Raw genomic sequence first — 12,750 nt, 5'->3', positions numbered from 1 at the left:
TTTAAGCTGCCATTGAAGGGATATTGCCATAACCAATTTGTGGTGCCTTCGCCATCACGTTGCCGAAAGTAGCATCAACATTCCTAACTTTCCAATCTTCACAGGCCCGTGGATCTGTGAAGCAAAGGATGTAGAGAATGTTAAGGAAGAAAAAGAAGAAGAGGAAGAGAGGGGGAAAGAGAGAGAGAAGGGTGGAGGGAGAAGCTTGTATTGTTGGTTTGTCGTCGAGTGGAGAAGAAGAAATGTGTGAGAGAGAGAGAGAGAGAGAGAAGGCCAGAGGGAGAATGAGGGGCATTACGAGTATGGGTATTTTTATCTTTCAACATGGTTTGAAACGCATCTGAGCACGTTAAGTCATTGGCCTGCTTATTACAAACTAAAATCTGAAAATGCATTTCAAATCCCTTTTTGAGATACAACACAAACATAGGTAGCATCTGAAAAAGCAACACTTTCAGACTTCAAAGATCTAAAAAGTATTATCAAACACCACCTTAGGCATGATCTTAAAACTGTCATGTTGATTTTATTTCGACCCCCACATTGTTATTTAAAAAAAAAAGCATTGAATTAATCATCAAGTCACTTGATCTGAATAACGATTTTTGGGCCATTTTTTATTTTATTTTTTATATATTTAAAAAAATAAAATATCAGGGCTGTTTTTTTTATAAGATTGGGGGAAGGAGTACAAAATACAAATATGTAATATTTTATATATTTGAAGTGTCATATGTACTCCTTCCGTCAGGAGAAAAAATGACGAGGTGGTCCGGCCATAAATGAAATTGTTGGGGGTAAATTAGTCATATTGGACTCAAAGTTGTCCTGGTCGCCGATGTCATGATCAGGAGTTTTTCTGGCTGGCGTCAGTGAAAAAGCTCCTTCCAGCGTAACGTTCGAATCCACAGGGTTGGTTTTACTCTCTGAGTGTTCCTGAGAACTTCTTAAACAAGAACATCTACTCCTGATTCGCCGTGGATATATACATAAGCTAGGGTGTTCTTGGATCTCACATGTCTGAAGACTAGCTAGCAAGTCTTCTCCACTGAACCTCTGTGTTTTCTTCGAAATGGCGGTTTGTCCGTGCGAGGAGGTAAATGCCTTCTGCCCTTCTCTTCTTCTCGTTTTCTCTTATTTCTTCTAAAGCTTTCAGTTTTTTTTTTCACTCGATGTACGAGCGTTTCTTGAGCTAAAAATCCTGGTTTCCGTGCTTCTTCCTGATTGATGTTTGGCTCATTTTTTGTGGTACTCTGGTTGGGTTTTTTAACCTGTAATTACTTCGTTTATTCTGCAGTCACTAGTTACATCAGCTCTGCTGGTGTTATTCCAGTTTTCTGGTTCAAGTTTAGGGTTTGTTTGAGTTCAACTTTGTAAATTTGTTAGAGGCTGCAATGCAGCTCTGTAGTTTTTACTACTGAGTTTTGTTCAGGATTATTTGCTCTACCTTAGATAATCAAAGGAACCTTTTTTTTTTAATATATCTTCAAGAAAAAAGGGAAATGTTCCCTCAAAATTTATGGTCTTGGATGGATTCATTTTAGTTCGTGAGTTTTTTTTTTTTTTTTTGGTGGTTTACCGTATTCTAATGTTAAAATTTTGCTAACAGCATGAGCCCTTTCAGGTAAAATTTGGTTATTTTTTCATGAACATCAGAATTTTCTCTCCTTCACGCTGAACATGCAAATTCCAAATATTTTATTCCTCCTCCACTGAAATCATTGTCTGATAGTGTTTGTACCTCGGTTTTCCTTACTTTACTGGAATATTCCTCTTCTACCTCGGCTTTCTGCACTGAAATTATTGTTTCAATTTAATATTCTCATTATTATGTTCTGACTTTTTTTTATTTTTTCCTTTAAATACTAATTGCAGTTAATTTCACATTAAAACAAGTTCTATGTTATTTGGCCTCTATGTATTTCAATATGTTCAATCAATACTGTATCATCTTCCAACGTTATCATATAACTTGGTTCTCCTAATTCATTGTATTCATTACCTAAAGAAGCTGTATTTGGAACCAATGTATATGTCTGACTGCCTGTGCCCAAGATACAAATCTCACCATCCTTGCGTTTTCCCTCCTTGAGAAATTTTCTTATGAAGCATCTCCTATGATCTCTCCACCCAATCTTTTGTTGGAATATTGTAGATCTTTTCACTGACATGAAGTGCTACAAGAGGCCCAGTGCATGAGGCTCCAGCGAATGCAGGGTCTGGGGAGGGACAGACGTACGCAGCTTTACCCCCTGCACATACAGGGAGGCTGTTCCAAAAATATATAAAATGCTACAAGACTTTCTATAATTTCCGATAGTCCTAGTTAGAAGTTAATTACCCAAACCAACTTCATCCCAATAGAGGTTGGTTTCCTTAAAAATCTTAAAATGGTTTCCAACACTTCCTTTGCTGGGCTTTATGACCGATTGCTATCACATTGTATTTATATGGTAATCAATAGGGTACTTATATATAGTCTGGTGCCTATCTAATATATTAGATCATGTTTTCAATGGTTTTTAATCAGAGCTTGGCTTTGCATGAGTAAATATTACATGTAAACCAGTGGGAGGCGAAACTATTCTTATATGCTTTAGGTGGCAATTGCAGTCTTCCTTTTAGCGGTTTATGTGTTCAGTTCAGTTACTAAAGCCAAGTCCTGATCAATTAACCAGGAGTACCCTTTAGGTGATTGCACCTCATTGAAGTTGATACCTTTAGTTTCATAAGCATGTTAAAAGGATGTTCTCATTCTTCTCGGTTTTCAGATATTTTTCCATTTCTTGTCAACAAGCCCCCTTGAGACTAGAATGCCCATTCCATAGTTAATATGTAAGTTCGGTGGTCATAGTTTTGAGGCTTAAAATGTAGTTAGTTTCACATCCTTGTCATCATTAATTCCATCCTTTGGAAATGAGGTGTTGATTGTAAGAGTACCTGGAACTGACCGTTTGGTAGACCATAAGTGTGGTTTCTTCTGATGTACATCAAGTTGTATGTATGATTTATTCAATATTTCAATCTACAATACTCTGAAGGTGTAGTTAGGATTGTTTGTCTCCGCTTGTTAAACATGCCACATATCTGCAAATGTAACTTATATTCTGGTCTTTTTTACATTGAAAGTTTCCGGTTTCAGAAATTTACTTGCTACTGCATAATGGACTGAAAATCTGAAACCCCATATCCCTGTATCATTAGAGCAGCTGCTGAACAATTTTCATGGTGGCATAGAACTATTCTGGATAACAGTAATCTTGTCACATTCATTTTGATTTCTCGTTTTGGTCTTACCATCTGGTCCCTGGCAATTTAGCTGTTTTCCTTGAATGGAGATAGGCATTTTAAAGTAACAATGGTATTCAGATCGAATACATCTTGAAGCTTTTCTATGATTACCTCTTTTGCAGGGTCAAGATGTCTACAGCATCTCAGTGGTTTCTGACAAAGGAAATGCCAATCCACAGCGCCCATTGGATTTATTAAGTTTTACAGAAGTCCCCTTTCTGGAAGAAGGTCAGACCCTCTTGGTTAGGCAGTGGGATTGCAAGAATTGTATCAGTCTGCGGACAGAAAGTACAGATAGATGTTCTCTATTCAGTGTGGATATAGATATTGAGAAAGACAACTTGGAAATAACAAAAGCAGAGGATAACTTTGTAGGGTGCTCTGTGAAATCTAAGAATGTGTTAACTGTATGACCTCTTGTCCTTTCTGTGTTATGCCATCTAGATTTCCATGCTTCTAATAGAAGATCCAAGGTGCCATTGGGCAGACAAGGAAGGCTACCAGGAAATTTTTTTCCTTGAGTAGCATTCTAACTAATGCGCACCTTGAGTGTCCTCTACAATGCTATCAGCATATCATCTAACAGCTGGTCAGTATTTGCAGAGGTTGTTTGAGAGAAAGATTGGTATAGCAATTGGAGGAAAGATTATTCAACTTTTAATGAACAATAGCCTAATGTCTCTGAGGTTCACTTCTAAAGGTAGGTAAACATATTCAAGTGCTATTTGCTTAGTCTCTTTCTAATGTAGTTGATTTCCTTTATGTCTCTATGCCCAGCCTCTTAATCAAAAGTGTTCCTTCCCTAAAACTAAACCCCAGAGTTAAACATCGGGAATCAACATTTGTTTCTTCAATTAGAGCAACATTTGATCTTGAGATCTCATATGGTATATTAGAATTTTCTTTTAAGAGGAATTGTCTGCATTCTTTTTGCTATTACAAGGCCTTTACTAGCCACAATTTGTAACACCCAACTTATTACATGATTGTTTATAACCTCTTCATTGTTCCCTCATACTCGTTGGCAGACAAGCCAACAACTGAGAGGACTCAAGACACATCCAATAATAGGTGGCGGGGATATAAGCGTTCAGCCTCCTTTGACTCAAGAAAGTTAGTTCTTCTCTTCTCAATATTGTAAGCTTTGAACCCCTCTTTCTGAACAACTTAAATACACATGTTGAGTTCCACTCTTGTTTGTCTAAAGACTAAAAGCATATTAGGCAATAAGCTTACATAAAGTTCTAATGGGAATATTGGTTTTTTTATGTTGCATGATGTTAAGATCGATTATCAAGCACATCATTCTATTACGATTTTTATTCTCAATGAAATCATGTCCTACTATTTATGTTATTGATACATTGTAGAGCAGTTTTAAGGCTCTCCAGTCCATCTTAAATTAGTCAAATTGTCCACTTGACTGCTAACTAGGAACAATCATGGACTATGATAAATCTAAGTGATTGTAGAAGTGTTTTCTAATAGGAGTGATTGTAGAAGTTTTTGTAGTTCCTATCTTCTTTTTATATATTTGATAGACAAATTGTAGCACATAAGCCAACTTTATTTGAATATGATATTCTCTTTTGGTGGTATTCTCTGTATAAAGTTTTACTATTATTCATACACCAAAATTAAAACAGAAGAATGTATATTTTTCTATTCATTAGCTGCTAATATCATTTTACAAATACATTGTTTTATATTTTATCATATCTGCAAATTAACTCCTAAAGCTTCATTTGTATATATAATCTCTTTCAGGTCAAGCATGGGTACAATGATGTTGATATATTTGACACTTAGAGTGAAGCAGATCAATGATGGCATTGTTCATGTCTAGTGCAAGCATCCAGAGGGGGGGTGTGAGAGAGAGAGAGAGAGTCCTATTCTGTGGATTTTTCCCCGGTATTGCCGTTCCTTTTTCCTTTGCTTTGCTTGTTGATGACCCTTGTTATGTACATAAATTACCACTAAATATAAAATGGAGCTTACTTAAAAAGTCTTTGCTAGTTGAGTCTTTTCTCATGGCTAAAAGGGTCGCTTATGGTTTGAAGTCTGAAATTCTGAAGGTTAAAAGATAGAAAATGAATGGCAAGACCTCTAAACATATGCATGGCTTGAATTTGTATTGGAATGTCACAGCTTCAAACTATGAAGATTAGATTTTGGGGTAATTTGAGTTCAGTCCACCTCAGAATTCATATTGCGATCGTACAGTTCGGGTCAGTGTCAAGAGGGGAAGATTCCCAATTCACGAAGGGGATGCTGTTTATAGGGGTGGGGATAAATACATTTGGGGAATTAATAAAGGCCTTAGATTTTCCTCAAAATGTTTCTCCTCACGCTTTCACTTGGTTAATTACTTCGTGTAGGGTCTGCAGGTGACTCAGTGGAGAAGAATTAATAAAGGCCTTAGATTTTCCTCAAAATGTTCTCTTCACGGTTTCACTCAGTTAATTACTTCGTGTAGGGTCTGCAGGTGACTCAGTGGAGAAGAAAATGTAGAGATAGTGAGAGTGGTGAGAGTAGTGGAAGCCAAGGTGAGGGAGAGAATTAGAGAGGATCACAGCGGAGGCTTGAGAAAGTGACGAAACTAAGAAAGAAATGAGGTCGAGAAGATTAGGATGGAGAGAGAGAGAGAGAGAGAGAGAGAGAGAGAGGGCGAGATTGCAAAAGAGGGAAGACAGCATAGAGAAGGGAGAAAGACTGTTCACCCCACCTTCTTATCAAGAGACAATAATCAAAACAGAGGCCAACAGATTCTACTCTTAGGGTAGAGATCTATCTAAAGCAACTAAAGTCTAGGAGAAAGCAATGATCAAAATTTCAATATGATACGCCCTATGCCCTATCAGGCATATCGTATCATATCTTTTGGGAACCCTTTTTTAATAACAATATAAGAAACGCATGGTTTTTAATATATCCATACTTTGAACCATGGTGCTGCCTTCTCCTCCCCTCTGGCGAGAAGAGGCTCGGGAATGTCCTCGAGCTATAGCGAAAGCTTCACCGCTCCAGAGGCTAGCTTAAGAAAACATTTTCATTAATGTCTTGTGATGAGGAGGTTCATTACATTTATAAGCGAGTTGGTTGTAACCATTCGGCCACGTGGCTCGAATATTCCTTCACTCGCACCTTCTATATTGATTCTAACAAGATGAAAATTACTGAAGAGGAAGAGGCTGGCTGGCGGTTATGATGTGCGAGGCCTATAAAGCGTGTCTTGCATGGATCATTTGTTGGGTTCAACGTCATGCATGGGCTGGCAGTTATGATGTGCGAGACCTATAAAACGTATCTTGCATGGATCATTTGTTGGGTTCAACGTCATGCATGGGCTGCATGGGCTGTATGCGGTTTTCCTCCGCCTCTGGGTGCTCGATGAAGATGGGCTGGGCCGTGGGCTCCTCTGGTATCTGTATCACATGGGAGAAAGAACATTGCCAAGATGAAAACTGGCATGAACTCTCCAACGCTAGAGACTGCGTCATTGTTGTTGTTGGGTTAGCTCGGCTATTTTGTTTTGAGAAGAGATAACGGCCAAGGTTCAAAGTATGATGCTCTCAATATGAAAATCACTTCTTTTATTTAATAATTTGACACGTTATTTATCACATCAATTATTAACATTCAAACAAGTAAAACCTCATAACTCTCCCATTATCGAGTATTGGTGACCCTAAAAAACAATAGTGACTATGCAATAATATATTGCAATATTTTTGGCTAAAAACTCATGTCACTTAAATTAAGGGGGTGTTCTATAGTGTGGTCAAGAAATTGTGAGGTATGTCTTAAACCATACTACACCTGTGGTGTGGTTGATATCACACCAATCCCCCTCCCAGTTAGACACGTGGCAACTTCAATTTTTTGGAAAAAAACATCTAAGAAGTGGACTGTTCAAATTTTCAAAGAGAAAACCAACCCCTAGACATGTGACATTGTTCTTTACAAATACGTGAGAAGTGGATAGTTTCCATTCTCAATCTATTCCTAAAAAAAATGGAGAAAATAAAAAAGTAGTTATTCATCCCACTTCTGCCTACATTCTTCATCTAACCTAACTATCATTTTCCCTCTCAAATGCATCAAACGACAATTTTTCATCTCTCAATCTTCATCATCTACAGATTCATTAAAAAAAATCTTCATCATCTACAGTGCTACAACCTTTCTGGATCAGGTTAGCTTAGTTCGTAATTGTGAAATCCAAGCTTGAAGAAAATTCCAAAAGATAGAGAAAATATTTCTCTGTATTACTTCAACTGAACTGTACAAAGTGCATGACTACTATTTATACGAGAAATGAACCTATACAAAGCTGCCACGTAATGATTCCAGCTCAGCTAACCTACTAACAAACTAATTAACTTGTATAACAGACTAACAGCTAACTAATAGCAGTAACAAACTTGATAACTGCTCAAGAATAAATAATATATATTCTGCACATCCCCCCTCAACTTGGAGCTTGAGTTTGATGTAAATCAACCAAGCCCAACTTGGAAATAATAGAATGAAACTGACGGCCAGAAAGACTCTTAGTAAAAACATCTTCAAGCTACAATTTGGTAGAAATGTGCTTAGGAAAAACAAAACCAGCCTTATATTTATCACGAACAAGATGACAATCAATCTCTAGGTGCTTTGTACGTTCGTGGAAGACTGGGTTGGCAGTAATACGTAAAGCTGTCATGTTATTGCACCAAAGAGGGATTGGTAAAGGAGGGCTGACTTGAAAATCCTGCAAAATATAACTAATCCACTGGAGCTCACAAACAATAGAAGCAAGGCTTCTATATTCTGCCTCAACTGAAGACCTGCTAACAGTGGATTGTTTCTTAATCTTCCAAGAAATGAGAGAAGACCCCAAATATATGCAATAGCCAGTGAGTGACTTGCGGGACTCCTTACATGCAACCTAGTCTGCATCACAAAAGGTTTCAAGGGACATATTATTATTAGATGAGAAAAACAAACCTCTGGAAGGTGTACCCTTGAGATACTTGAGAACATGAAGTGCTGCTTGCCAATGATCTTGAGTAGGAGAGTGCACATATTGACTAAGTTGTTGGACAGCATAAGATATGCCTGGCCTGGTGAGATTGAAATACAACAATCTACCAACTAACCTGCAATATTTCTCTGGTTCATCCAAGTAACTAGCAGTATAAGAAAATTTAGCTCCAAGAAGGCCTGCATCTTGCAAAATATCTAACACATATTTTTTTTGATTGACATAAGTTCCATAAGAACCCCTTGCAATTTCAAGGCCTAAAAAATATTTAGCATACCCCATGTCTTTAATAGTAAATGTGTCATGAAGAAACTGTTTGACCTTCTTAATCTCAAACTCATGAGTCCCAATAACAAGAACATCATCTACATACACTAATAAGGCTAAAAATGAAGTAGAAGTCTTCTTAGTGAAGAGACAATGATCATGTGCACTCTGGACAAACCCATAAGCTTGAAGTTTAGCACAAAACTCAACATTACATTGGCGAGAAGCCTGCTTTAAACCATACAAAGACCTTTTTAACAAGCAAACTTCATTTGGCTTAGCTTTAGTATAGCCTGGAGGTGGTAGCATAAAAACTTCTTCATCAAGATAATCATGTAAAAATGCATAATTTATATCTAATTGATGCAAAGCCCAATTCCTAACAGTAGCTATAGCCAGGAAGATACTCACTGTAACAAGTTTTGCTACTGGAGAAAAACTATTCGAGTAATCTACCCCTTCAATCTAATGATACCCCTTTGCTACCAACCTTGCTTTGTACCTATCAACAGTAACATCTGGGAGATATTTCACTTTATAAACCCATTTGCATCCAATTGTCTTTCTTTCTGGTGGTAGGCTAACCAATTCCCACATATGATTAGATTCTAGAGCCTACAACTCCTTATTCATAGTGTCAATCCATTTTTCATTTTTGCTTGCTTGATAATATGAACTAGGTTCAGGAATAAAGGACACATTGGCAAGAAATGACATGCATGCATTAGTGAATATAGGTGATTTAGTGTAAGGAAAGGTTGGTGGTGTGTGGGCAGAAAAGTTAGGTGTATAAGTTGTAACAGAAGTTGTAATAGTAGTAGATAATTTTGTAGGAACGAACACATTAGATATATAATCACTCATCCATGTTGGTTTGAATCTTTGTCTAGTACTATGTCTTGTGGTAGGAATAGGAACATTTGAAGAAACAGAAGCAGGAGAATGAAGCAATTCAGGTGAGGAATGAACTGGTGTCAAAGACTATTGAGACTATAAATCAATGTTAACAGAAGAAGGTTCAAAAGAAGGAATATCTTAAACAATGTTCCAATTCAAAGTAGCTGGTGTCAAAGAATTTTGTGAGAAATTAACTGGATCATGGAAAGGAATAGGCAAAGACACTTCACTGCTGTCATCAGTAATACTTGCAAAAGGAAAAAAGTCTCATGAAAAATCACATCTCTTGATGTATAAAACTGATGAGAATCTAAATGATAAACTCTATAAGCCTTTTGACCTGTTACAAATCCCACAAACACACACCTATATGCCCTTGTTTCAAATTTATCCTTATGTGGTCTAGTATTACTAGCATAGAATAAGCACCCAAAGCACTTTAACAAGCTCATAAGGGGTTTTCTAACCTAAGATATTGGTAAGTAGCCTATTGATGATGTATACAACCATCAAAAGTGAATGACCCCAAAATTTTATTGTGACTGAAACATGAGAGCTCTACCTATCTATAATAGATGTTTATGCTTCCTTTCAACAATACCGTTTTGTTGAGGAGTATAAACACAAATCTTTTGATACAAAATTCTTAATTGAGATAAAAAAATTTGGCACTCTTGACTAGTAAATTCAGATCCATTATCTGTCTTAATACATTTAACTTGTTTATGAAATTGAGTTTGTATCATTTGAAAGAATGTCTTTAAAGTCTATAAGATTTGATGCTTGTGAGCAAGCAGAAAAGCCCAAGTTGCCCTGCTATAATCATCTACCATAGTAAGCATGTAATGTGCCCCAGTGATAGATGCTTGCTGATAAGGTCCCCACAAATCAATGTGTAAAAGATCAAAAACAAAATTTGACCTAGTAGTGCTAAGTGGAAAAGGTAATGTGTGTTGTTTTGATTTGTGATAAACATCACATGGTGAGAGCAGTGTTGTATCAATGCGATTTAAGAAAGAAAGATGCTGAAGAGACTGAAAAGAAGCATGACCAAGTCTGTTATGCCACAAAATTTTTGAATCTTTATTGATATTAACAGAAACATTACAAGGAAGATTGATTGGATTATAAGCAAAATCAGATGAAGATTTATTCAAGTCAATCTGATTATTACAGGAAACAAGTAATGATGAATCATGAAATGAAGATTTGTCTAAAATGTACAAGTTCCCAACCACTTTACCAACTACTAATACTGCTTCATTCTGAAGGTCCTGCAATATACATCTGTCTGGATAAAACTCAAATTTAAGTTGTGCAGCCTTTGAAAGTTTATTTACTAAAAGTATGTTATATTTGAAACTAGGAACACAAAGGGCATCATTCAAAGTTAATTTAGGTGTAAGGGATACATCACCTATATGGTGCACAAGTTTAATAGAACCATCTGGTAAGAAAACTAGAGTAATTTGAGTTACTGGTTTTGGATTATGAATTAATTTGCTATCAGTACACATGTGATTTGATGCACCTGTGTCCACTATCCATGTTCCACAATCCAAATTATCAAATGAATGCAAAGCAAAATGAAAAGCACAAGTAGGATTGTTACCTGCAAAGTCACCAATGTGTGAAAATTACAAGATTGTTGTCAATCATAGCCTTCCCCTTCATCTTTGATAGCTCCTGTTGAATCATTTCTGCCAAAGATAAATTCCGATTTGTTGCCTTGCTAACAGCTTGGTCCATGTTTGCATCCAAAGGATTATCAGCCATATTAGCCACATTTCTTCCTCCTATCATTCTGTTCCTTTGTTCCTTAAGTTCTTTATACCACTCAGGATATCCATGCAACTTGAAGCAGGTATCCTTAATGTGGCCTCCCATGTTACAATGATCACAATGCAACTTTTCATACTTCTCATTCTTCTTATCATTATGATTCTTATTAGAATTAGATCTCTTATTATTTCCCCTTCCAGCCTTAGATCATTTTTCCATAGGTGCTCTCACAAACATTGCTGAGTTCCTCGCATTCTCAATCATGATAACTTGTACCTCTCTCTGTTTCTCCACTCGTAAAATCATAGAGTATGCCTTGTTAACTGAAGGCAAATGTTCCATCACCAAGATCCGGTTTCTAACATTATCAAATCCATCATTGAGGCCCATTAAAAACTGAATTAACCTGTTAGAACAAGCTAGATCTGAAACAATCTTTGCAACTCCACAAGTGCAGTTTCTACATGTGCATTGTGGTGTTGGCAACAAGCAAGCCAATTCATCCCACAACTTCTTTAGCTTCATGTAATACTTTGCTACTGATTGATTTCCTTGAGAAATAGTGCTTATTTCTCGTTGGATCTGATAGATTTGTGGTCCATTTGACTCTCCAAACCTCTCCTCTAATTCAATCCAAAGTTCCCTAACAGTTGAAGCATAAAGAAAGGCTTTTACTATTTCTTTGGAAATAGAGTTCAGGATCCATGATCTAACCATACAGTCCACACGAATCCATTGTTCAAAATCAGGAGACTCTTTATCAAGCATAGCACACTTTCCATTGATAAATGGGAAAAGTACGGGACACACGATGCAGAATTCTGAATTCCAGCCCCCCCCAACTAGCCCTATCCCCCCTATAAACCACATCCTGCCCATGAATCTGGCATCAATTCACGGTCAGGATGCATTCCCCCTGTACTTTGGGCCTAGTAAATTCTGAGCTGGGCTGATTTGTACTTCTCCCTTGATAAATCCAAGCTTCACCTTAGCTCCTAGAGCTATCTTAATTGATCTACTCCAAGACAAATAGTTATTACCTGTCAAAGGAGTCGTAACAAGTTGCATCCCTGGCTGATCTGAATTATGCGGTAGCATTGGATCTCCATTGGTGATACTTCCTATTTCTTTGTGCACCGTCGCATTTCCAGCTTGAGGTGCAACTAAGACCGCAGGTTCTTCAATCTCCTCCATATTCTAGTAAATCTAGGATCGATTTCAACAAGCAAATCTTCAACGTGTTATCAAAACGTAAAGAAAAGCAAATCTGGATGGATTTGCTCTGATACCATGTAAAATCCAAGCTTGAAGAGAATTCCAGAAGATAGAGAAAACATTTCTCTATATTACTTCAAGTGAACTGTACAAAGTGCATGACTACTATTTATACAAGAAATGAACCTATACAAAGCTGCCACATAATGATTCCAACTCAGCTAACCTATTAACAAACTAACTAACTTGTATAACATGCTAACAACTAA

At 37.0% G+C, this 12,750-nt stretch overlaps 2 protein-coding genes across 6 annotated transcripts; one reads left to right on the top strand and one right to left on the bottom strand.

Moving 5' to 3' along the window:
- Positions 1–695: 695 nt before the first annotated feature.
- Positions 696–5,296, top strand: LOC148850493 (uncharacterized). 5 transcript variants are annotated; one of them, XM_088943875.1, is made up of 5 exons: positions 696–1,096; positions 3,414–3,698; positions 3,895–3,991; positions 4,320–4,428; positions 5,059–5,296. In XM_088943875.1, exons 1-5 carry the CDS (start codon positions 1,073–1,075, stop codon positions 5,135–5,137), a joined length of 594 nt encoding a protein of 197 aa, XP_088800001.1. In that variant the 5' UTR covers positions 696–1,072; the 3' UTR covers positions 5,138–5,296. The 5 variants fall into 5 exon arrangements, with proteins under 5 accessions (XP_088800001.1, XP_088800003.1, XP_088800004.1 ...); XM_088943877.1 differs by having other exon boundaries at positions 747–1,096; positions 4,320–4,404; XM_088943876.1 differs by having other exon boundaries at positions 844–1,096; positions 3,886–3,991; positions 4,320–4,404.
- A 6,177-nt stretch (positions 5,297–11,473) lies between these two features.
- LOC148850492 (uncharacterized) lies at positions 11,474–12,460 on the bottom strand. The gene is made up of 2 exons (XM_088944220.1): positions 12,307–12,460; positions 11,474–12,123 (listed from the first exon to the last, which is right to left on the bottom strand). Exons 1-2 carry the CDS (start codon positions 12,458–12,460, stop codon positions 11,474–11,476), a joined length of 804 nt encoding a protein of 267 aa, XP_088800346.1.
- Positions 12,461–12,750: the final 290 nt, after the last annotated feature.

Source organism: Nelumbo lutea, chromosome 5, assembly GCF_056320005.1.
Source record: "Nelumbo lutea isolate HS-2025 chromosome 5, American lotus-T2T, whole genome shotgun sequence".
In the NCBI taxonomy this organism is placed as follows: domain Eukaryota; kingdom Viridiplantae; phylum Streptophyta; class Magnoliopsida; order Proteales; family Nelumbonaceae; genus Nelumbo; species Nelumbo lutea.
The sequence above is the reverse complement of the archived record's forward strand: the minus strand, read 5'-3'. Positions and strand labels throughout refer to the sequence as shown.

Bases quoted from the DNA above. Each gene is read 5' to 3' on its own strand.
- LOC148850493 (XM_088943874.1), top strand. From the start codon at position 1,073: ATGGCGGTTTGTCCGTGCGAGGAG. The intron at 3,699-3,885 runs GTATGACCTCTT...ACAGCTGGTCAG, and splicing joins AATCTAAGAATGTGTTAACT to TATTTGCAGAGGTTGTTTGA. The intron at 3,992-4,319 runs GTAGGTAAACAT...ACTCGTTGGCAG, and splicing joins TCTGAGGTTCACTTCTAAAG to ACAAGCCAACAACTGAGAGG.
- LOC148850492 (XM_088944220.1), bottom strand. From the start codon at position 12,460: ATGGAGGAGATTGAAGAACCTGCGGTCTTAGTTGCACCTCAAGCTGGA. The intron at 12,124-12,306 runs GTAATAACTATT...TGTGGTTTATAG, and splicing joins TGTTACGACTCCTTTGACAG to GGGGGATAGGGCTAGTTGGG.